General features: G+C 47.2%; 1 protein-coding gene across 1 annotated transcript; it reads left to right on the forward strand.

Annotated features, from left to right (window-relative positions):
* Positions 1 to 511: 511 nt before the first annotated feature.
* On the forward strand, positions 512 to 23252 carry SCPEP1 (serine carboxypeptidase 1). Its single transcript, XM_058675786.1, has 13 exons — positions 512 to 670; positions 3613 to 3761; positions 8222 to 8311; positions 10081 to 10236; positions 11236 to 11310; positions 11985 to 12057; positions 16803 to 16840; positions 17714 to 17842; positions 18443 to 18536; positions 19916 to 20029; positions 21016 to 21153; positions 21685 to 21848; positions 22662 to 23252. The coding sequence occupies exons 1-13, from the start codon at positions 574 to 576 to the stop codon at positions 22722 to 22724; spliced, it is 1380 nt and encodes a 459-aa protein (XP_058531769.1). The 5' UTR covers positions 512 to 573; the 3' UTR covers positions 22725 to 23252.
* The last annotated feature ends 432 nt before the right edge of the window (positions 23253 to 23684 follow it).

Consider the following 23684-nt stretch of genomic DNA (forward strand, 5'->3'; position numbering starts at 1 on the left):
ATCAGAAGATGGAAGAGATCTCTCTCTCTCTTCCTCTCCTCTCTGTAAATCTGCCTTTCACATAGAAATAATTTTTTTTTTAAAGAATGAAGTAAAAACCATGAAGACAAAATCTCCGAATGTTAATAACGGTTACATATGAACTTCCTCATTCTCCTTTCCAAAATGGTCATCATACACGTAATTTAAAAAGATAAGTAACTTTGAAAACACATTCTAAAACTGGAATTTCAGTTTCCAAAAATCAGCTGCTTCCTGTTTCATGTGACTGGGGCAATATGGAGCAGCAGGCCTTTTCCCGGCTGGGGCGGAGATGGGTAGAACAGCAAGAGCCAGGGTATTCCTTCTGGCCTCTCAATGCTGCACCACGAACCTGGTCAAATAAACCAATTCGGCGTCTCCTACCAGCACCCCGGTCCGCAAGGGCAGTCAACGACACAAGGCAGAAACCGCCCTGCGTGGGTGCAGGTCGACCCGTCCCGCCCCCCGCCCCGCCCCGGTCCCGCCCGCGGCCGTCACGTGATGGGGGCCCAGGGTCCAGCCTGTTGCTGATGCTGCCGCGCGGTATTCGTCATGGAGCTGGTGTCGCCGGTCTGTCCCGGCCCTCGGTGGCTGCTTCTGCTGCTGCTGCTGCTGCTGCCGCCGCCGCCGCTGCTGGGCCTGAGCAGAGGTAGGTTCTAGCTGGAGGTGATCAGCGACCGGGGCAGCCTCCTCTCTCTGGAGCTGAAAGTTTGTTACCGGGTTCCTACCTTGCGTGTCTTTGTAGTGCTTTTGAACCTTACTCTATCTTTCGTTTGTTTGTATTTTTTTAATTTAAGGGCCTTTTCTTCCCTTTTCTGGTTCTGGGTATTCTGGTGCCTGCTTCTCCCCTTGTGCGAAAACAATATGGTTTGGGAAAACGCTGATCAATGACATTTCCACGGTGCTAACGCCACTTACCTTTTCTGCCTGCATTGGCCGCTGACTGCCTAGTGAGGCTGGTACTCTGATAGACCCTTGAAAATCCTACCAGGAAGGGAACGTTGGGGCCTTTCTCCCTGAGGACTGCTCCACCGAGATCCTTGTAGGCAAAAAAAACAAAAAGAAAAAACAAGCCACGTTTGTGTAATAGGATGACTTGCACATTGATTTCCAGTCTTCATTCAACCCAGTGTTTCCTGATCTGAAACAAGAACTGGGAATTCCAACTCTGTGGTCTTTCCCATTTTCACATATAGGGACCGTCAGGCTTGTGTGTAGTAGTAGTCGGGTCTTGTATTTTGGCAGTCGTCAGTCAGGGAAATGTGCTGACAGGAGTCTTTACAGTTCTGCTAGGAACGGGACATTTTCCTGAAGTTAGGCTCTTCCCCTGTGCTTCAGCAGAAAAGCTGCAAAGACTCCACCACCCACCCTGCCCACACCCAGGGTTTGGTTGCAAAGGGGCAGGCAGGGGCCAATGCTTTCCAGGCTTCCAGGGTGACGAGTAGTTTCAGGGACCTTGCTTATTATTGCCACACCTCAGATGTCTTGATTTTCTTCATCTTCATTCTTATTTTCAGCACAAAATTGTCTCCTCTAGTTAGATCTCTTCTCTCTTGAGACACTTTTTTTTTTATCCCCCTGCCAAAGAGGCTTCTGATTTAAGGAGGAAATAGAAGGTGGACAACTCCAGTTACCCAAGAACTCTTCCCTTTTCATCTCTGAACATGAGTAGCCTTTTGATTTTTAACCCCAGAGTGACTTTTGAGAAAAAGGAAAGATACTGTAACTTGGAAGTGGCTACTTAACAGGTGCCATAGAATGTGACTTAACCTGCTCTCTTGCAATGCATATTTTGCAGAGGCTAGAAGAGTTAAGTAAGGAAAACTAAAGCTGGAAAATCAAAGGAGTTCATACATATCTGTATATATTTGTATATCTTTATAAGTATATAGATATCTACACAGCTACATGCGTCCATGTAGGTAAACACATATGCATATTACATACATTCACACATACAAATCTCCACATTAAAAAGTTGCTCCATATTGGGTAAGGATTATTATTCCTTTTTATATTTGTCACCCATCTTTCATTGCTATTCTCATTTTTATGTTTGATATTCAAGAATTCTGTTATTGAGAGATTTGACTAGTTTCTGTCCTCATCCCTGGGATTTGCTTAAATCTCTTCCTTGTCCATGTTCCTTCCTCAGATGTCAAAATCCATGGATATTTATTCATCTCTCTTATATAAAATGGGGTAGTATTTGTATATAACCTGCATGCATCCTCCTGTATTCTTTTTTTTTTTTTAAGATTTATTTATTTTATTACAAAGTCAGATATACAGAGAGGAGGAGAGACAGAGAGGAAGATCTTCCGTCCGATGATTCACTCCCCAAGTGAGCCGCACGGCCGGTGCGTGCCGATCCGAAGCCGGGAAGCTGGAACCTCTTCCGGGTCTCCCACGCGGGTGCAGGGTCCCAATGCATTGGGCCGTCCTCGACTGCTTTCCCAGGCCACAAGCAGGGAGCTGGATGGGAAGTGGAGCTGCCGGGACCAGAACCGGCGCCCATATGGGATCCTGGGGCGTTCAAGGCGAGGACTCTAGCCACTAGGCTACGCCGCCGAGCCCCTGCTTTATCTTGAGCTTACTTTAATTCTAAAAATGTAAATGCAGTGTAAATGGTTACTGTACTATATTTGTATTATTTCATTGTTTTTATTTTTAGCTTCAAAAACTTTTTTAAAGGCAGAGTGACAAAGTGAGATACACAGAGCATTCTAAATGCTGACCACAGCTTGAGATGGACCAGGCTGAAGCCGGGACCAGGAGTTCCCTCCAGGTCTCCAGTGGGGGGGTGGCAGGAACTCAAGGACTTGAGCCATCGTCTGCTGATTCCCAGGTGCATTCGCAGGGAGCTGGGTTGAAAGTAGAGTGGCTGGGATTTGAACTGGCACTGTAGTATGGAAGGTAGGAGCCCTAAGCGGCAGCTTACCTCACTGGACCGTGCCTGCCCCTTCAAATATTCTTGATCTGAGGTTAGTCAACTGTGTGGATCTGCAGGGCTGATTATGTATTTTTGTAGTATTTCTAATATTTGAATTTAACACTTAATCTACTTAGAATTCATTTTAGCTTATAATGTTCACAGAACTGAAATTTTGACTTTTTTCTTCCAGAAAAGTTAACAGTAGGTTATGACACCACATATTGAGTAGGTTTAGTCCCACTAATACGTGTTGAGTTTTCAACCAGGTATCCTTTGTGATACTAAAAAGTAGTACGTTACATTTTGAGATGGTAATTTTTTCCCCCTCAGATAGTCTTGAACTCCTCAGTTTTACAAAGCTGTAAAAGTGTTCAATGATTACAGAAAGATGGGAGAGGAAAAAGGTTAAAAACCTACTGCCTCCTGTGTTACTCTGGTTCCTTTTCTCATAGCTTGGGCTTCTTTTCTTTTTTCTTTCTTTCTTTCTTTCTTTCTTTTTTTTTTTTTTTTTTTTTTTTTTTTTTTTGTAGATTTGGGTGAGTAAATGGTCTGAAACATAAAACCAGTCATGTCCAACCCAGCATGGCTGTATTCACTAGGCTGGGACCTGTGCCAGCAGCGTTCTTCAGGACAATGAACCTAAGCTTGTGTTGCAGGAGCTGTCACTGATGGGCCTACAGAAGAGGGCAAGGAAGTGTGGGACTACGTGACCGTCCGCCAGGATGCCCACATGTTTTGGTGGCTCTATTATGCCACCCACCCCTGCAAGAACTTCTCAGAACTGCCCTTGGTCATGTGGCTGCAGGTAAGGTAGCTTTCTTGTATGCCCTTGACTTGAGGCCAGGACTTCCCCACTTCATTCTTCAGGGCTCCACAGCCAGGCCTGGATGGGGAGTGGTAGGCAGCATCCCCCTGGGGCAATGCTAGCCTAGGAAGTCTGCTTGGAGGGTGAGGCTCTTGGTGTTGTATCTGTGTATCCCTACTCATAAGACTTCTGAAAGGTTTTGAAGCAAGGCTGCTTTTGCTTTCATTCATTATAGTCCTTTACTGGGCCCTCGCTTAAAAAAAAAAAAGCTGGCTTATTTTTCATTTACTTGAAAGGCAGATTACACAGAAAGAACATGGAGATTTTCCATCAGCTGCTTAATTTCCCAAATGACTGCAATGGCCAGGGCTGGGCCAGGTTGAAGTCAGGAGACTTGAGTTCTGTCCAGGTCTCCCATGGGGATGGCAGGCACCCAAGTACCTGAGCCATTATCTACCTTCTAGGATACACTAGCAGGAAGCCTGACTGGAAACAGAGCAAGTAGGACTTACACTGCACTCTGATATGGGATGTGGGCATCCCAAATAGTGCTGCACCCCGATAACTGCCCTGAAGCTCACTTCCTGACCCCAGAAAAGTTCACTGTGTGAAGGGACCCCTAGTCACCAGCCTTTGTATCTTACTGTGAATGCTGAGCTCCACCCTTTTCCCTAAATGTGCTTGCACTTTAAAGAGCTCTGAGTGTAGCACTACAGACTGCGTGCTGGTTGAAGGGCCCATAGGGAGAGGCACTGGACCCTTCCTGGCATTGCTGAAGTATGTGTCCAGAAGTGGCCCACACCTACCGGAAGGGCCTGTCTCTAGGGAGGGGTTGAGGAACAGGGTCTTGCTTCAGCCCTGGGCCCCGCCCAAGTTCCAGGTCACTTACCAGTAAATAGGGCAACCCTGGCCTGCAGCTACCTGGCATGGGAATGAGACTTCCTGCCCAATAACCCAGTGTTCACGGGCAGCCTCTCAGGGCCCAGGCTTCCTGGCAAGATGCAATGAGGATGAACTGTTCTCAGGGCAGGGCCTTTCTCTCAGAGTGTCATCAGAGGTGCCCATGGCTGGAGGTGAGGCTCAGCCCAGGAATGCAGATAAAAAGAGGGCTCAGGGCAACCTGTCCACTGCAAGCAGCTGGAGGGCAAGGTGCAGCATGCTGGCAGAACCATGCTGGTGGCCACAGCATAGCTTTCTCTAGGTCTTGGTTTTCAACTTCGTTATTTATTAATTGGCACAACTTTTTTTTCACACTCAGACTAAAGTTCACATTTGTCGCTGGTTACCCTCTGGGGATACTTTCTGAGCTCTCTGTGAAATAGTTTGAAAAAACACTACATTTTGGCGCTTGTAGATGGGATGGAGTAGTTTTAATGGGATTAGTTTTAATGGGTAGGGTTTTTTTTTAATGTTTATTTTTTTTAAAAGATTTACTTCTTTGTATTTGAAAGGCAGAATTACAACAGAGAGTGACATGATCTTCCATATGTTGGTTCACTTGCTAAATGGCTTCACCAGCCAGGGCTGGGCCAGGCTGAAGCCAGGAGCATGTCTGGGTCTCCCACGTGGGTGCAGAGTCCCAAGGCTTTGGGCCATCCTGCGCTGCTTTCCCAAGTCACAGGCAGGGAGCCGGAGAGGAAGCAGAGCTGCTGGGACTAGAACTGGTACCATATGGGATGGTGGCACCAAAGGAAGGGACCTTACATGTAATACACCAGCATCCTACCATGTCCCATTGGTCAGCACAGGTCACAAACTGCAGGGGAGCAGCAGCAAAGTGGGGGGTGTGCCTGGCACTGGTTACCAGCTGGCAGCAAAGGCAGAGGGTGCCAATAAGACCACGGAAGAGCCGGGAACACGGTACAGGCCCCATGCGGGTGGGTGTAACACCGCTGTGACGCTGGCAGCTTCAGTTCCAACCCTGCTCGCTGCTAGTAACCCTGCAGACAGCAGGGGATGGCCTGTTACTGTGGTCATTTGGGGAGTGAACCAGCAGCTCTCTCCCTTCCTCTCTTTCCTTTCAAATAAACAAAAGGAAACTTAAATAGACTTCCAGAGTGCAGCCGCTACTGGGGCTGCTGGCAGAGACAGAACACTGACCCAGTGGATTAATGGGTAGTTTCAATGGGATTGCCAGCATTTTCAACTTGGGTTTGAATGAGTTCACTGTTCCCAAATCTGGCCAATGGCAGCCTGCTTCCCAGAAAGGTGTGGAAATGCTGGGGGTTGTACGACGAAGGTGAACCCTACCCCATCGGGTTGGCTTCTGCATCCTCTGCTCAGCACCTAGGGCCATGCAGTTTGTGCCCTGGCCTTAGGACACCTTCTGAGCTGAGAGGCTGTTGGAAAGTTATCAGCAGAAGACAGTTGTTCTCCTTCAGTCCCCGCCCTCCCCAGCCCCAGCCAAAGGGGGGAAAATAAGAACAACTTGATGACTGAGATAGACAATTAATTTAGATTAAAAAGAGGTCTGTCTTAGCAGCCTCGGGAGGACCCACACACTGACTTCTCAGTGGAAGGTCTTTAAGAATGTAGGTCACATCATCTGAGTGGAAGAACAGACTATTTTAGGGACATTTTCAAGGCACTTAAGTGTTTCAGGGGAGCACTGATTTTTTTACCATATGTTAGAGTCACTGGATAGCCCCAGGTTAGGTAGCACTCCCTTCTGGGGTTCCATATGGAAGCAATTTATAATGGGATGTTGTTCTCCTTGCCTTGGTGGTGGTGGGGAGAATCCCAGGGGAGAGCAGTGACAGGAGATGGTCATCTGCCATTACTGTGGTCTCAGAAAACAGAACAGGAAATGGGTTTTTTCCTCATAGAACTCCCAGCTGCCCCATCCCTTACACTTTGCTCCTGTCTCAAGCCCAGTTAAGTCTACTAGGGGATAAGTGACCCAGCTTCCAATCAAGGGTACCTTCAAGTACTTGGTTTTAATCTGTTGCTTATTGCATTAGGAGAATTTTTCAAGGGTGCTACAACAGTTTTGAGGCTGCAACTCTATGGTGGTATTATATTGGTTTACTGTTCACCTGCTGGGGACCTTCTAGCTATATTGTTTCTGGTGTCAATATAAGTTTCCATGCGTAGCTCCATCTATAATGTGCACTTTTAAATACCGTGATAGGAAATTCTGAGATTAAAAAGTGGACATAGAGAGGCATCTGTGGCTTTCCAGTTTTAACCTGTGATTGGTGCAGGTTCTCCGTGTTGGGTCCCCTTGCAGTTGTCTCATTACCCCTCATCCCTGACTCTACCCTGTCTTTTTCTTCTGGCCCTGGCTTCTGCTTTGTCTGAGCAGTTTGCTTCTTTCTCTCCTACTCTCCTTCCCTTTCCAAGCTGCTGTGCACAGTGATGCTGCATCCTTTTGTCCTGGACGCTAGGCCTGTCACCTCACTGCAGCTGGTGGTGCTGTCCTCACAGCCTCCTGGATCTGTCCAGGAAAGCAGTCTCCTTCTCCTGCCCCTCTCCAGGGAAGCCCCCTCCCGTCTCTCTCAGAGAGTCCACCTGGGCTGCCTTGTTTTGCTCTTCTCTGTCCTCCTGCCCCTCCTCTGGGGCAGAGGAGCTTTCAGAGCCAGGGAACTCCTGCATCTCTCAGTGTGGGGATCCCCTGCGCTGAGCTTTAGTTCGGAGTCCTGTCTGTCCCTGCCCCTGGATGTGCACAGGGTGATGTGCTCCCTGCCATGGGATTCCTTTGTGGGATACATGATATCCAGACAATCAGCTTGACAAAACGTTCCCTGAGTCTGGGCATTCTAGAAATCTGAGGTGAGAGTCCCCTACCCTCGGAGGAGTGTGTGGAGATGGGGAAGCATGAGATCCAGGGTCTAGTCCTGTGAGAGCCACTAATTGCTTGGTTGCCCAGGGCCTCACATCTGTGCAATGAGGGGGGTTGGGTGAGATGCTTATGAAGGTCTCCTCCAGTGCTAAAGGTCAGGGAGCCCCCAAGCAGGTCTTGGCTCTCACTCATTAAATCAGAAGGCGATAAATCCTTCCAAGACCTTTAGCCCAGCCCTCTTCCTTACTTCCTGTCTGCATTTGAAAGGCAGAGCACCAGAGAAACCAAGAGAACTTGAGCTCTTCCATCTGCTGGTTCACTCCTCAAATAGCTGAACCAGCCAGGGTTGGCTCAGGTCAAAGCAGGAAGCCTGTAGCTCCATCCGGGCCCCTAACATGGGTGGCAGGAACCCAAGCCCTTGAACAGTCGTCAGCTGCCTTCTCAGGCCGATTAGCAGGAAGCTGGATCACAAGTAGAGTGGTTGGAACTCAGACTGACACTCTGATATGGAACCTGATCTGTATTGAGGACCCTTATTCACTGAGAAATGACTTTTTGTGCAGGCTGATACAGCCGTCACTAAATCACAAGCTGTCTATATAGCGAACGCTGGCATCAAGTGTAATAACAAGATTTGGCTAACTTGGTCTTCTGGGTTTGTGTTTGTTTTTTTCCACAGGGTGGTCCAGGTGGTTCCAGCACTGGATTTGGAAACTTTCAGGAAATTGGACCTCTTGACACTGATCTCAAACCACGAAAAACCACCTGGGTATAGTGAGGCGCGCCCTTAATTGAACTGTCAGGTGGCCCCACCCCGCCTTACCCACAAATTAAGCGGTCCACTCTGCATGCCGCACCTTTCCTGAGGCCTGGAGCCTAGCTCCTCTCAGTGCTCAGAACAGCTTAGCCCACTCCAGTCTGTCCTGCCTTCGTCTCGCACTTTCTCTTCACCTGCTCATTTCAGAATTGTACCTTAGCACTATCCTCCAACTGCCCTCATATTCGTCCTCTCTGTAGAGCAAACCCAGAGTCCCACCCCATGGTGACAACTTCCAATTCTTTCCCATCCCTCCTGCCTCCCACCTTGCATCCTGATTTAATGGCCCTTGTCTCCTTCCTGATGTCTCCTGGGTTCTCTGCCTCTACCCTTTCCCCTCATTCTTAGCATCACTTCCTCCCCTCTTCCCTCTGGCCAGATGCCCTGCCTGATCTTCTATCCTATCCCCTACTCTCTTTTAAGGTTTATTTATTTTTATTGGAAAGGCAGATTTACGGAGAGAAGGAAAGACAGAGAGAAAGAGCTCCCATCTGCTGGTTCACTCCCCAAGTGCCCACAATAGCTGGAGCTTAACTGATCTGAAGTTAGGAGCCAGGAGCCTTATGTGGGTCTCCCATGTAGGTTCAGGGTCCCAAGGTTTTGGGTCATCCTCCTTCTGCTGCCTTCCCAGGCCATAAGCAGGAGCTAGATGGGGAGTGAAGCAGCTGGAACCTGAACCACCACCCCTAAGGGATGCTGGTGCTTGAATATGAAGGATTAGCCTGTTGAGCCGCAGCACTGGCCCCTATCCTCTCCCTTTACACTCCTTTATAACCCCATCCTTGGGTCAGTCCCACCATTATCAACTGGCTCAGCCCCTATTCCCAGGCTGTCAGACAGCAGAGGCATAACCACAGTCAGTAGCCTGGGCTTTACCAACTGTGGGCTTCCCCCATGCTGTGGCCCTCCTTTGCCCTGTGCTGCTCTGCTCCTCCCTTAGCTGCACCTGTTGTTGCTGGTGCTCTTTGCTGTCCTCGGGGTTCCTGCTGTAGCCTTACTCTGTTATCAAGAGCCAACCCATCTGGTCTTGCCTACGTACATGTTAGTGTTCTACTGGCCTGGAACATTCATGTACTTGCTACTTCCAGTAGCAGAGCACAGCACCCTGCTGGCTTGTCTACAGGCCTCTCCGGGCTACGAAGGCAGTAAGGCTAGGGCAAAGAGCCCCAGTGGAGAACCCTGGGTTCTGGTCCTGGTGCTGTCATTTCCTTCCCAGTGTTACCTTGCACATATGTGGGCAGCCCTTACTGGGGTCGCATTTCTTGACCAGTAGAGGATATGACTAAACTCAGTTATCAAAGAGACTCCTTCTAGATGTGAGGTTGCCTACATTTCAGTACGGAAATAGTAGAATAAAGTCATCACTAGTGCACAGGGAAGCCAGGCCAGTGTGGCAGCCAGATTTATCCAGAAGAAAATCAGTGCTTGATGGCCAGACCCTGGGAGCACACGCGCATGCCCAGGTTACTGTTCACTGACACTGTGGGGTTCTGCCCACTCCCATAGGTTGTATGGACAGCCAGTTTGGAGACTGTGATTGCCACATGTTCTCATCTTTTCCTGTTGTCTCTCCTTCTTTTGCTGCAATCTATTCCCATCCTGTGTCTTTTCAGAATTCCCTCAAGCAGCAGGGTGGCCTCTCTGCACCATGAGGGCTTTGCTGTACTTGGAGGAGCTGTCAGCCGACTGACTGCAGCATTTGCTTTTCCTCTGGCACACAGCTCCAGGCTGCCAGTCTCCTCTTTGTGGATAATCCCGTGGGCACGGGATTCAGTTACGTGAACAAGAGCACTGCCTATGCCAAAGACCTTGCAATGGTGGCTTCAGACATGATGGTTCTGCTGAAAACCTTTTTCGATTGCCACAAGGAATTTCAGGTATGCAGTGACACAAGGAGAGTGGTGGTAGCAGCACGGCATCCATCAGAGCAACCATGAATTCACCCAAGGCTTCCATGCCCAGATGAGAATTTTAAAAAGGCTTATCTATTTATTTTAAAGGCAGAGTGACAGAGAGCTTCCATCCACTGGTTCACTTCTCAAATGTTTTTAATAGTTAAGGCTGGGTGAGGTTGAAGCCAGGAAGCAAAGATTCCATCTAGGCTTCCCATGTGGGAGACAGGGGTCTAAATGCTTGGCCATCCTCTGCTCACTTCTCTGGCACATTAGAAGGAATTGGATTGGAAGGGGAGCAGCCAGGACTCATACTGACGCTGATGCAGGTGTTCCAAGAAGCGGTTTAACCTACAGTGTCATAACAACAGCCCCTGCCCAAACTGATTCTAAAGAAAACTGTTCTATTTCCAAGAATGCATTATGATTTTTGTTTCTGTCATTTCTTTTTTTTTTTTAAGATTTATTTTTTAATATTTATTGGAAAGTCAGACATCCAGAAAGGAGGAGAGACAGAGAGGAAGATCTTCATCCATTGATTCACTCCCCATGTAGCTGCAATAGCCGGAGCTGAGCCGATCCAAAGTCAAGAGCCCAGAGCTTCTTCCCTGTCTCCCACGCGGGTGCAGGGTCCCAAGGTCTTCGGCCGTCCTCGACTGCTTTCCCAGGCTACAAGCAGGGAGCTGGATGGGAAGTGGGGCTGCCAGGATTAGAACCAGTGCCCATATGGGATCTTGGTGCATGCAAGGCGAGGATTCTAGCCACTGAGCTACCACGCAGGGCCCTCATTTCTGTCATTTCTAAAGACGTTTTTGGCTTGAAAGTATGATTCTGGCCTATTGATGACTAGTATTCTAGTCAGACATAATACCAAGGGATGGAGTCAAAAGACAAAGCAAATTTGTTCAGTCTGGCCATTAAAATAGAAACTTGAGATCAATCACTCAGGATGTTTAACTCTTTGTAAATTCCTTTTCTTGCTAGACAATTCCATTCTACATTTTCTCTGAATCCTATGGAGGAAAAATGGCTGCTGGAATTGGTCTAGAACTTTATAAGGTAAGAGAAAATATGACTTGGCTGTTATGATTTTGAACAGAAAACAGTTTTGAAAATACTCACTAATGACTATACTTTGAATAAGGTTTTGTACATGCAAACAGATTAAATCTAAAATAATATGTAAAGTTGCATCAGATACTTAGAAAACAAACATAATTCATTAGCCCATTTTACAGATAAATGCTTAGGTTGTTTGCAATTTATGCTGCTGAGCAGATGAATTCCTTTTCAAATGAATGGAACAAGTAGAGTCATAAGTATGCACCACATTCCCTAGGACACCCTGGGGAAGCCCAGGGCCTTCAGACACTGTTAGTTGGCAGTGGCTGCCAGGCCCAAGGGTCCCCCTGCACACCGTGGGAGGAATCATGGACTTCGTAGGGGACGGCCCTCTGCAAGAGGACTGGGGGCTGCAGCAGTCCTGCACACATGCTCCCTGCACCCTGTGATCGAGAGACGCTCTGACACTTCTGCTTACTTGGCAGATGGCACCAGCAAGAGACAGCTTTGCCTTCCATGGTCCTGTGATACCAGGGATCTGGGAAGGGGCAGGCGGCCATCATCTGTGCTTGGCAAAGCCAGTGTATTAGCATGGCTCGCTCCCTCTGTGAAGGAAGGAAGGAGACCCCAAGGTTTCCTTGCTGAAAACATTTCTTTTGGTTTCTTTTTAGGCTGTTCAGCAAGGGACCATCAAGTGCAATTTTTCTGGGGTTGCCTTGGGTGACTCCTGGATCTCACCCATTGGTAAGTACAGAATTTGGAGGCATTTCTTTTTTTTTTTTTAAGGTTTATTTTTATTTTTATTGCAAAGTCAGATAGACAGAGAGGAAGATCTTCGTCCAATCATTCACTCCCCAACAGCCGGAGCTGAACCGATCCGAAGCCAGGAGCCAGGAGTCTCTACCGGGTCTCCCACACGGGGTGCAAGGTCTCAAGGCTTTGGGTCGTCCTCTACTGCTTCCCCAGGTCACAAGCAGGGAGCTGGATGGGAAGCAGAGCTGCTGGGACTAGAACCAATGTCCATATGGGATCCCCATGCATGCGAGGCAAGGACTTTAGCAACTAGGCCACCGTGCCGGGCCCTGGAGGTATTTCTTTATTCCTCCTCTCTTCATTCTTTCCTGGGACTTTGGGCAGAACTGTCCAGATCAACACAAGCAGCGGGATTTTCCAGATCCTCAGAGAAATCGACACTGAAAGTGTTGGCTCCAGAAGCAGTGAGAACTCATTCACAGAGCACCTGCTATGTGCCACTCAGGTCTGAACCAAGTCCTCTGTCTTGATTCTTACTGTATGTTATAGTTGGGGACATCCTAGAGAATGAAGAGAAAGGATGACACTTTTGCCATTTGACATTCAGAATGAGTGGCCTAGGAAAGAATTCGACTCTGGCCTGTGTGACCCAGCACAAGGGCCAGGTGTCTTGTCAGCCTGCTCTGGATCCTGGAGTGAGCATTGGGGTGAAATCTGTTGCATGTTGATGGTGAGACACGGTTATCATCAGGTCTTGTAGCTCATTGAGTTTACAGTTTCGTAACTCAGCATCCTTGCTGGAAGCAAAGACTGCAGTTGTTTTTGTTGCAGACTTCCAGGGTGTGGCTGTGCATATTTGAAATCATCTTGGGGCTAGCTCTAATTTAGGGTTTCTCAACTTTGGCACTGTTGACGTTGTGGGTTGTACAATTCTTTGTGCTTTATCACATATTTGTCAGGGGCATTCCTGGCCCCTACTCATGAGCTGCCAATAGCTAGCTCCATTAAGATTTATTTATTTATTTGAAAGGCAGAGTTAAAGGACACACATGACACACATACATGCAGAGAGGAGAGAGAGAAATATCTTCTATCCATTGGTTCACTCCCCAGATGTCTGTAATGGTTGGAATTGGGCTACTCCAAAGCCAGGAGCCAGGAGCTTCTTCTGGGTCTCTCATGTGGATGACAGGGACACGAGGACTTGGGCCATCTTGTACTGCTTTCCCAGGAACTTTAACAGGGAACTGAATTGGAAAGTGGAGCAGCTGGGACTCGAACCACTGCCCATATGGCATGCTGATGCAGGACCACAGTGTTGGTCCTGCATCAGTTTTTTCAAATGGCAATATCATATTTTCCTTTTCTTACTGGATCATCATAGTCTCTTTTTTTAAGATTAAAAAAATGTATTTGAAAGAGAGAGAGAGACACACACAGCAAGAACAAACATATGTACTTCTGTCTGTTGGTTCACTTCTCAAATGCCCACAAGAATTGGGAATGTGCCAGGCAAAAGCCAGGAGCCAGGAACTCCACCAAGGTTTCCCTCATGGGTGGCAGGGACTCACGTACTTGATCCATCATCTGCTGCCTCCTAGCATGTTAGCAGGAAACTGGTTCGGAAGAGTGACCAGTACTAGAACCAAGTAGCCTATATGATATGTGCATATCCCAAGAGGCAGCCTAACCTCCTGTAGCACAATGCTTACCGCTAGGTGAACATATTCGGTTGCTGCTTGGGATGTTGGTTACTTGCCTCAAACATGGCATCCCCAGGGTAGGACTGACATGGCATAAAACCCAGCCAGCATGGGGCGGGGTGGCTGCCGTATGTTTCTCCTTCCTGGATGGACTTTATAGGAAGCCTTGACCAGGGACCTGGGAGTCCAGCAAGTTTCTTATCAGATTTGATACCTATGTGGATGCCAAGACCAAGTAACCAGCAGATCTTGCGATGCAGCAGTTTGCACTTTCACAACAGGGCATTCTTGTCAGAGCACGGGTGAGAGCTGTTTGTGATCCACAATCATGACGCCAGCCCTTGCAGTTGCTCTCAGGATCTCGTCATTGTTTCCCAACAGCAGTAAGCACTTTGCTCATGCTAATTGCATGTAATTGTGGGATGGATGCTGTTGTTACTCTGCTTTTGTAGTTGATGAAACTGAGACTCAAGAGACGTTCAGTAACCATCCTAGAGTCACGTAGCTGAAGTTGCAGAGCTGGGATTCAGTCTTAAGCAGCAGGGGCTGGGAATCCATGTACTTAACCATTGTGCTCTACAACTTCTGCTAGAGCAATGAGTGTGTCTTGGGAGCTTTGCAAAGTGCTGTTGGCTAGGTTAGAACCTCTTTGCTTGTCATGGCCCATTTCCATTTGTGTATCTGTCCAGATCTCAACACAGCCTTCCAGATCTAGCAGAAGTTTCACTTCCCCATCCTAGAGGCGTTCCCTTTGAGGGAGCAGAACTATTGACTCCCATGAGCAGTTGTTCACTGCTTGCTAAATGATAAAGCACTGTGCTAGATTTTAGGCCAGGATACACAGATATGCTTCCTGTCTTCAAAAGGTTCGTGACCTGCACTGACACCAGCCACATGTGACTACTTCCATATGTTAGGATTTCAGTGTCTCAATGGTACCATCTATATTTTAAGTGCTCAGTAAAGACATGTGGCTGCTGCCTATTGTTTTGGGCCATACCTACATGGAACATTTCAGTTGTTCCAGAAAGTTCTGTTGGACAGTGCTGGTCTACCTCAACGGCTGGCAAATTACCACCCACAGATGAAATCTGTCCTGCCACATGGTTTGGTAATTAAGATTTTTTTATTGGCATATAACCACACCCATCATTTATATATTATCTATGGCTGTTTAGAGGTGGCAAGCTAAGAGCTAAATAGTTGTAAAAGATATTGGCAGGCGTGCAAAGCCTGGTCTATAGCAAGCAGGGAATGGGAGGTACTGAAAACTTATGAACAATTCAATAGTTGAAGAAACTGAGGCACAGGCATGAGGTTAAGTTGGAGAGGTGAGTGAGAGGTAGGTCCTAGGGGCCAGTGTGACTGCCTGCCTCAGTGCCTAAGGAATACCAGTGCAGTGAGGTGCTGGGCAGAGGCTCTGTGCTCTCCTAGGTTCTGGAAGTGCTCAACACTGACCCACCTCTGCCACGTAATATCCAGGGTTGGGACAGGCCAATGCCAGGAGTTGGGAACTATCCTGGTCTTCCAATGGGTGGAAGAGACGCAAGTATTTGAGTCATCATCTACTGCCTCTTTTTTTGTTTTTAAATTGGAAAAGCACAGTAAAGGTTCTGAGAAATCCTATCATTATCAAAAATGTGTTACATTTGGCATTAACTCCACAAGTATTTTCTCAGGAAAACATTTCTTTTGTGTGATAATCTAGATGAAAATGCTGCTGAACTGTGGTTACTGGGAGCTTATTTTGAGTTACTTGGATTTGGAAAGTAACTGAAACCTTCCAAATGAGTGACATAACACACACACGCACATGCACACGCACACGCACACACACACGCAAAGGAATGCCATACTCCAGTGTGCTCTAAGATATGAGGCCCTGGAGACTTTTTGCTGGCATGTCTCTCACTGGTTCCTGTCTTACCTAGTAATGTGGTAGTTGTGAACTTGCCAAACCAGCTCAACTGTACTCCTTGACAGCAGGCATTATATTACTCAGATTTCTATCTTCTCAAGTTTATGTTTCATGTGTTATTTTATTTTAAAAACACAGAGAGTGAGAGAGAGACCTTGTCTTCGCTAATTTACTTCCCAAACATCTGTAATATCCAGGACAGACCAAAGCCAGGAGTTGGGAACTATCCTGGTCTTCCATTGGGTGGAAGAGATCCAAGTATTTCAGCCATCACCTATTGCCTCTTTTTTTGGAGCTGAGTCCATTCAAAACCAGCAGCCCAGAGCTTCTTCCGGGTCTCCCACATGGGTGCAGGGTCCCAAGGCTTTCGGCTATCCTTCACTGCCTGGATGGGAAGTGGGGCAGTTGGGGCACAAACCTGGCACCCATGTAGGATGCCAGCACTTGGAGGTGGAAGGTTAGCCACTTAAGCCAATGCACTGGCCCCCGTCTGCTGTCTCTTGAGGTGTGTTTTAGCAGGAAGTTGGAGGCAGAACTAGCACTTAAATTTGGCACTCTCATATGACATGTAGGCATCCCAATGGCATCTTAACTGGCTGTGCCAAACACCTACCCCTTTTTAAACCCTTAGTAAATTCTCAATGCTTGTGGAATAAAAATTACTTAATTGGCTATATCACCACAGACACTTGACTTACAAACTCATTAGTCTTCTTCTGGCAGAAGCTAAGTCTCCAAGCTGGAGGCACAAACAGGATGTAGAGCAGAAACATAAGGCTGGAGACAGATCTGAAGCTATCAGAAAGCCTAAAAGTCTGTGGTTCAACACCTCCTCCTACACCCGACCCCGTGCCCAGGGGATGTCATTGCCTCATTTGCTGGGTCTGAATCAGGTCAGATTGATCAGCCCTCAAAACTGGTGGCTTTACATCCTCATTTCGCCTTCCAGCCATCAGGACACCAGCCTGTCTCGTGCTTGAGCTTTAGTGAGTTATGACCTTCATGCCCAAGGCCATGGAGTTTTGTGTGTCTTTGCTTTGGAGGGAAGCTAGTTAGGTTTTTCTTTGGAAAGTAAAGCCATGACACCTAATCTGTATTGCTGTGGTTTTTCTTAGATTCAGTGCTGTCTTGGGGACCTTACCTGTACAGCATGGTAAGTAGATGGGTCCTCATCTCTGGACCCTCCATTGTAAGTGATCCAGCTGATCTCCTTTGGCTCTGTCCCCAGCAGTGAGCAAGTTCAGTGAGTTTGCACATGTAGTTTTTCTGCTCCTCAGAGACTCAGTCCACGTCACATCAGGGTCCCTAAAACAGAGCTGATTTCAGGGAAAAAATTTTTAAGCAAATCAACACATGTACTCTATTTTACATTTTTCCGTTTCCATGAAACTTTCAAATATGCACAAAAGGTTGCTATGAGCACCCACACACCCACCATCTTGATCTACTTAGCATTTTGGTATATTTTTATCATCAGTAAATATAAAGATATTACTTAAAAAATGTCATTAAAGTGCATTATGGAACAAACATGAATAGACTTCAAAAAAGTTTTACAGCAAAAGCAATATCTTTTCATCTCCTTTTTTCCCCACAGACTTCACAGAGTGCCCTCATATGTGCCATGTAATGATACATTTTTCGTATCAGAAGCACAGGGAAACTCAGAAAACTCTCACCTACGAGTTTACTCTCCCAAAACCCATAACAGCTGGGGCTGGGCAAGGACAGAAGCCAGGAAGGCAGCTCCAGTTTCCCAAAGGGGTAGTAGGGACTCAGCCACCTGAGCCTTCCTTGCTGCCTACCAAGGCTGTATTACATGCAGAAAGCTGGGTTCAGGAGCCAGTCACATACTGAACCCAGGTGGGACATGGGACATAGCAGGCTTAACCACAAGGCCTAATCCCTGCTGCCAACAATACACTTTCCTGGGTGAGCTCCCCTTTCTCCTATCACTTGCTCTTTCTTCTACTGGCCTTATGTTCCCAAGTCAAGTGGGCCCTTCTGTTCTTGCTTTGTGTTCCAGTCTCTTCTGGATGACAAAGGTCTGGCAGAGGTGTCTAGTGTTGCCGAGGAAGTCCTGGATGCCATAAATAAGGGGTACTACAAGGAAGCTACACAGCTGTGGCAGAAAGCAGAAATGGTCATTGAGAAGGTAAAAGGGGACACACCCTGCTTGGCTCTTTTCTGTGGGTACAGAACACTTGGTTGGTGTTGTCAGAATTGGGGTCTAGCCTCAGTCTTCTCGTGGAAATGACTAATGACTGCATCCTGCAAGATATTTTTAGTGGGTCTGAGTATTGATGCATTGGCCCTGACAAGGGCAGAATGGTGCCCAGGCCTTCAAGACCAGCTTGTCCTTGACTCAATGAATGGATTCCATAAGAAAAGCTGTATCTAGCAGAGCTGAGTGTGTGGTTTAGAGACAAGATGGCTTTTTTTGGATCCTTTCCAAGTAACCTTCTGATTCCAGTGATCCAGAAGAGAGGGATATACTGGCCATGAACTTGGGTACGTGGGTCTCTCCTGCAGCCCCTGAGCTTTACTCCTATGGGCATGCACCACTTGGATTACAGCGGGCTGATGCAGCTGGTTCCTAGGCCTTCAGAGCTGCATCTTTTCTGGTCCAAGCACATTTATAGAATGGAAGCTGTCCTTGGATAAGACAGAGAACCAGGTGCTCATGGGTATTCTAGTGCTGATGATGGAACAATAGAGAAAGAAAGCAAGAGGAATTTACACTCTTGTATTGCAGAACACGGATGGGGTGAACTTCTACAACATCTTAACTAAAGACTCTCCCATGTCTTCCATGGAATCCAGTCTGGATTTTATCCAGAGCCACTTGGGTGAGTGGATGTTTATGTCTTTAAATGCTACTCCTGCCTCTGTGAGAAGTAACCTGTGGTTTAAAGCTTCATTAGACTCTAATATGTTACAAAATTCACCCATATTCAGTGCATTGACTCAGTGTTTGTGTGTGTGTGTATTCACGGAGCTGTGTAATTGTAGGCACAATCCACTTTTACGACATTTCCATTGCCCCCCAAAGGCTCCAGGTGTTTGCAGTCAGCTCTCAAGCCACACCCAGTCCAAGGCAGTCCTGAATTGCTTTCTCTACCTAGATTTGCCATTTCTGCACTTTTTTTTGGTAAATGAAACTAAACAGTAGCCTTCTGTACTTGGCTTCTTTCAGCATGGTGATTCTGAAGTTTAGAAGCCCACCTCTGCGCATGGAATTACCAAGTCCGTTGTCAAGGCTGCATTTAGTTGCATTGTAGCTGACCTAGCTTCACTTGGGATGCAGTGTTTGGCATTCTTCCATAAGAGGCATATAAAGGGTGCCCTACCTTCTGCTTCTTGTTTTTTTCTCTTTTTTAAAGTTTATTTATTTAATTGAAAAGGAAGGACAGAAAGAGATCTTCCATCCACTAGCTCATTTCCCAAATGCCCATAGTTGCTGAGTGTGGGCCAAGAACCTAGAGGAACTCTATCCAGGTCTCCCACATGGGTAGCAAGAACCTGTGTACTTATGACATCATCAGCTGCTTCCTAGATTAGGGATGGAGCCAGGACTCAAACCCAGGCATTCCAGTGTGGGATGCAATGTCCCACACTATGGAACATTTTAATCGCTGTGCCCCAAGACCATCCTGTAGCTGATTTTCTTTGGACCTTCTGGATTGCCTCAGCGGTCCCCAACAGCATAGAGTGCAGCAGTCTACACTAACAAGCCTTCCACTTTGAAAACAGTCCTTTCTTCTTCCATCTGGGTGCATCACAGCCACACTTTCCATTCTTTCAACGATAACCCTCCTTCTGACTGCCTAATGTCCCTGGCTGCATGAAAGGGATGCCCCATTGAGGCTGGTATTGTAACACAGCAAATTAAGTCACTTCTTGTGACACGAGTATCCCATATCTGAGCACCAGTCAGAGTCCTCACTGTTCTGCTTCTGATGCTGGTTCCTGATAATGCTCCAGGAAAAGCAGCAGAGGATGGCCCAAGTAGTTGGGCCCAGGCCACACACATGGGAGAGCAGGATGGAGTTCTGGTCTCCTGGCTTTGGCCTGACCCAGCCCTGGTCATTGTAGCCATTTGAGGACTGAACCAGCAAATGAAAAAAGTTTCACCCTTTCTGTTTTTCTGCCTTTGAAATAAATGAATAAATATATATATTTAAAAGTTGTCCTATTGATCACCACATCCAGTTTATTTTGTTTATAGATCGTCTGTGCCAGCGCCATGTAAGACACCTGCATGGAGATGCCTTAAGTCGCCTCATGAATGGTCCTATCAAAAAGAAACTCAAAATTATTCCTGAGGAGTTCTCCTGGGGAGGTAGGTGCAGATACAGAGGTTTGAATGTGTAGGATGGGTTTTCCTGGTGGGGATAGACTATTACGGATAAAACAGTGTCCTTATTCACATTGTAAGGATGAGAAAGCAGATACTGAGATAACAGCGGGCCAAAACAGGGTCAAAATACGGAGTTTGAGGCACTGAAAGAAATTACTTGTGACTGCTTCCAAGTCCGTAATTGTTAGAGTCTGCTTTGGCTGCATGGGGTTTCCAATACTCTTCTCATTACTTTTGTATCAGTTTGGCATTTTTCATGATGAAAGTTAAGTTCTGAAAACTATGCCCAAGGCCACAGCTGGCTGCAGGTGTGATTTCTAGCCAAGCTCCTTTGCAGGAACCAGACTTGCCTACGTGTTTGGACAGGTTTCTAGTAACTCTCTTTGGCTGGCCTCCCAGACATCCTGAGGCTGGGTTTGGTGGGGAATCTGCCACGTTGTTCTCTCAGGACCGTGCTGGGAAACACCGGAGTCACTCGAGGTCAAGGCTAGGTGGAGATGCTGGATACGTTCCTACCTAATCCTACAGAGAGACCTCGTGCAAGCAGGAATTATAGACTTCCAGAGGGAAAACATTCCAGAAGGAGGGTTTTGTTTCATTTGTGCCCAAGATAACCCAAAGTTGTGGGGTTGGATGGTCCCACAGCAAGACTTGACTCTGGTCCTGCCTTATTAGGAGACATGGGCCATCCTGTCCCCTCCTACAGTCACCAGAGGGCTAATCTGGTCTCCTCATTTCCCCTCACCTCTTGATTTTTTTTTTTTTTAAGAAATGAGGAAAAGTGAATTAGATTGAATAAAAAATAACATGGTATCAGGAGCATCGAGGGATGGATACACTTGGGAGCTGTCATACATTGAGGCTTCCTTAGGTACTGCGTCATGGTTACTGTTGGGTAGTGGAGCCTGGGAAACTTCATGTTCTGACGTATTTTAAGCAGTGGCCTCAGTCTCCTTTCCCTTGTGCAGCCCAAGCCTCCGATGTCTTCCTGAACATGGAGGGGGACTTCATGAAGCCGGTCATTAGCATTGTGGATGAGTTGCTGGAAGCCGGGGTCAACGTGACTGTGTATAACGGCCAGCTCGACCTCATCGTGGACACCATGGGTAGGAGTTAACTCGATGGCACATGTGCAGGCGATTCCATGGGACGAGCTGCAAGGCCTCCAACATGTTGGCCTTGAGGCTGTGACTTGTCCCTGTACACCAAGGTGCTAAGGATGGCTGAAAGCTTCTGCAGGGCTTCCAAAGCCTGCTCAAGTGTCATTCATGTCCTGACCCAGTCCTGAGATTTCTTGCTCTTCCTTCCAGTCCTGTCTCCAGAGGTCCCTGGGTCCCCTTCTCATGAGCAGATGGTGGTGGGAGGGTCAGGCAAAAATAGCTTCACAGCTGTTAGGTTTCTAAATGCCAGCTTTAGTCTCAAAGGGTACCTGGTGAAAAATGCAGCCGCTCATGTCTACGCCCCCGAACTACTGAGTCAGAATTTGCATTTTAACAAGATTTCTGTGAAATTTTTGCTCATAATCATTTGGGCAACACCAAGTTACAGGGCCTAGATTTTTTAGCTCCCTTCATTCCCCTCCCCACAACCCACTAGCTGTTAATGTTAGGTCCTTCTCTTTGTCTCCTAACAATCAGGTCAAGAGGCATGGCTGCGGAAGCTGAAGTGGCCAGAACTGCCTAAGTTCAACCAGCTGAGGTGGAAGGCTCTGTACAGTGACCCTAAGTCCTCTGAGACGTCAGCTTTTGTCAAGTCCTACAAGAACCTGGCTTTCTACTGGATTCTACGAGCCGGCCACATGGTGAGAAAGAGTGTCAGCTTTTGTTCCTGGATAAAACTCATCCCAAGAGGCAAGCAGCGGGCAGGTGGGGGAGTGCACAGACCAAGCTAACCCGACACTCGTTTGCTCACGTGGGTGCCGCAGTTCAGGTCTATTTCCTCTTGTTTTGGTATCTACAGGACAGATCAGTTGGGGACAACCTTAAAATAGCCCTTGTTCTGAAGTCATCCTCTAATCACTTCCTCTCTGAATCATTTTAGAGAGGCCTGCTGCTGCACCTGTGCCTTCTGGGAACTCTGAGTTCTCTGTCTTGGAGAACACGGAGCTGGGAGAATTCATACCTGGGACACCATCTACCCTCCTCCCTCTTTGTCACGGAGAATCTGAGACGCTTTTGATGATGGTTGGGAATAGAGATTTCAAAGAATTTATTCTAGGGCTAGGCATGTGGTGCAGTGATTAAGACCCACAGCTTATATGGAAGTGCCTGATTTGAGTCAAGGCTTCCAATCCAGCTTCCTGCCTAAGGCACATCCTGGGAGCTGATGGCCCAAGGACATGGGTCCCTGCTACTCTTGCGGGAGGGCTCCTGCCCATGTCCCTGGGGCCATCATCTGCTGCTTTTCCAAGTACACTAGCAGGAAGCTGGACTGGAAGCAGAGAAGCTGTGACTCTGAACCATTGCTCCGACATGGGATGCTGCAGTACCACAAGTGCTGACTTAACCCACTACACCACAGTGCCAACCCCCTGGGGACAATGTTTCAGGATGTTGCTCCTGACTCCAGTCCCAGGGCTGTACAGGAACACTAATACAGATGTGCTTGTTTCTAGGTCCCTTCTGACCAAGGGGACATGGCTCTGAAGATGATGAAGCTGGTCACTCAGCAGGAGTAGGACTGAAAGTGGGAGATGAGCTGGCTTGGCCTCCATGCAGGAGCTGAACTCAGGCCCCTGGAGCTATGGGAGGCAGCCTCGGTCCTGGAGTCTGACATTAGGCTGTGTTGGGACATCCCTGCCTCAGCCTCAGCAGAGGATAAAGTGCTGCCCCAGGGCAACTTGGAAATAATTCCTGCTTCTGAAGAAAACCTGGGTGCTTACAAAATGGATTTGTTTTCATCGGAATGAAGTATTGGAATAGATTAACTTTTCCATATGACAAATGATTTGTAGAGTGGGAAATTGAGGTAAAAAAAAATAAACACTCATGTTCTCTTGTCAGGGACAGGCACCGTTACCAACGTTGCAGGAACCATGGCAGATCTTTTTTTTCTTTTTGATATATATATATATCTATATATATATATATATTTTTTTTACAAAAATCGAATTGTCACATCCTGCATGTTATTATACCATCTGCTTTGTCCACACATCACTATGCCCAAGCGCCTTTCATGTCAATAAACATTCTGTGACAGTTGAGTGATTACTGAGCGTTCTGTGTCATGGTTGTGACACCATTTATTTACTGCAGCCCCAGTTGTTTCCCACAAGTAATTTCTGGTTCATCCCAGTTGAAAACAGTGCTCTGTGATTCGCCCTGATAATTACGTGTGTGCATATCCTTTGTTATTCCCTAATGATAAACTCACAGAAATAGTTGTTTGGGCCAATCAAAGTCAGGAGTCCAGAACTCTCTCTGGTTTCCCACACAGAGACCCAGGTGGTAGAGACCCAGTCACCTTCTGCCTCCCAGGGTGTGCACCATCAGGAAGCTGGCATTGGAAGCAGAGGTAGGATTTAAATCCAGCAAGTCTGATATGGGAAGCTAGCACTCCAAGCAGCGTCTTAATGACTATGCAAGACACCCACCCTTACCTAGAGCATTGCCACATTTCTTTGAAATTTTTATTA

This window comes from Ochotona princeps, chromosome 17 (assembly GCF_030435755.1).
Source record: "Ochotona princeps isolate mOchPri1 chromosome 17, mOchPri1.hap1, whole genome shotgun sequence".
Classification (NCBI taxonomy): domain Eukaryota; kingdom Metazoa; phylum Chordata; class Mammalia; order Lagomorpha; family Ochotonidae; genus Ochotona; species Ochotona princeps.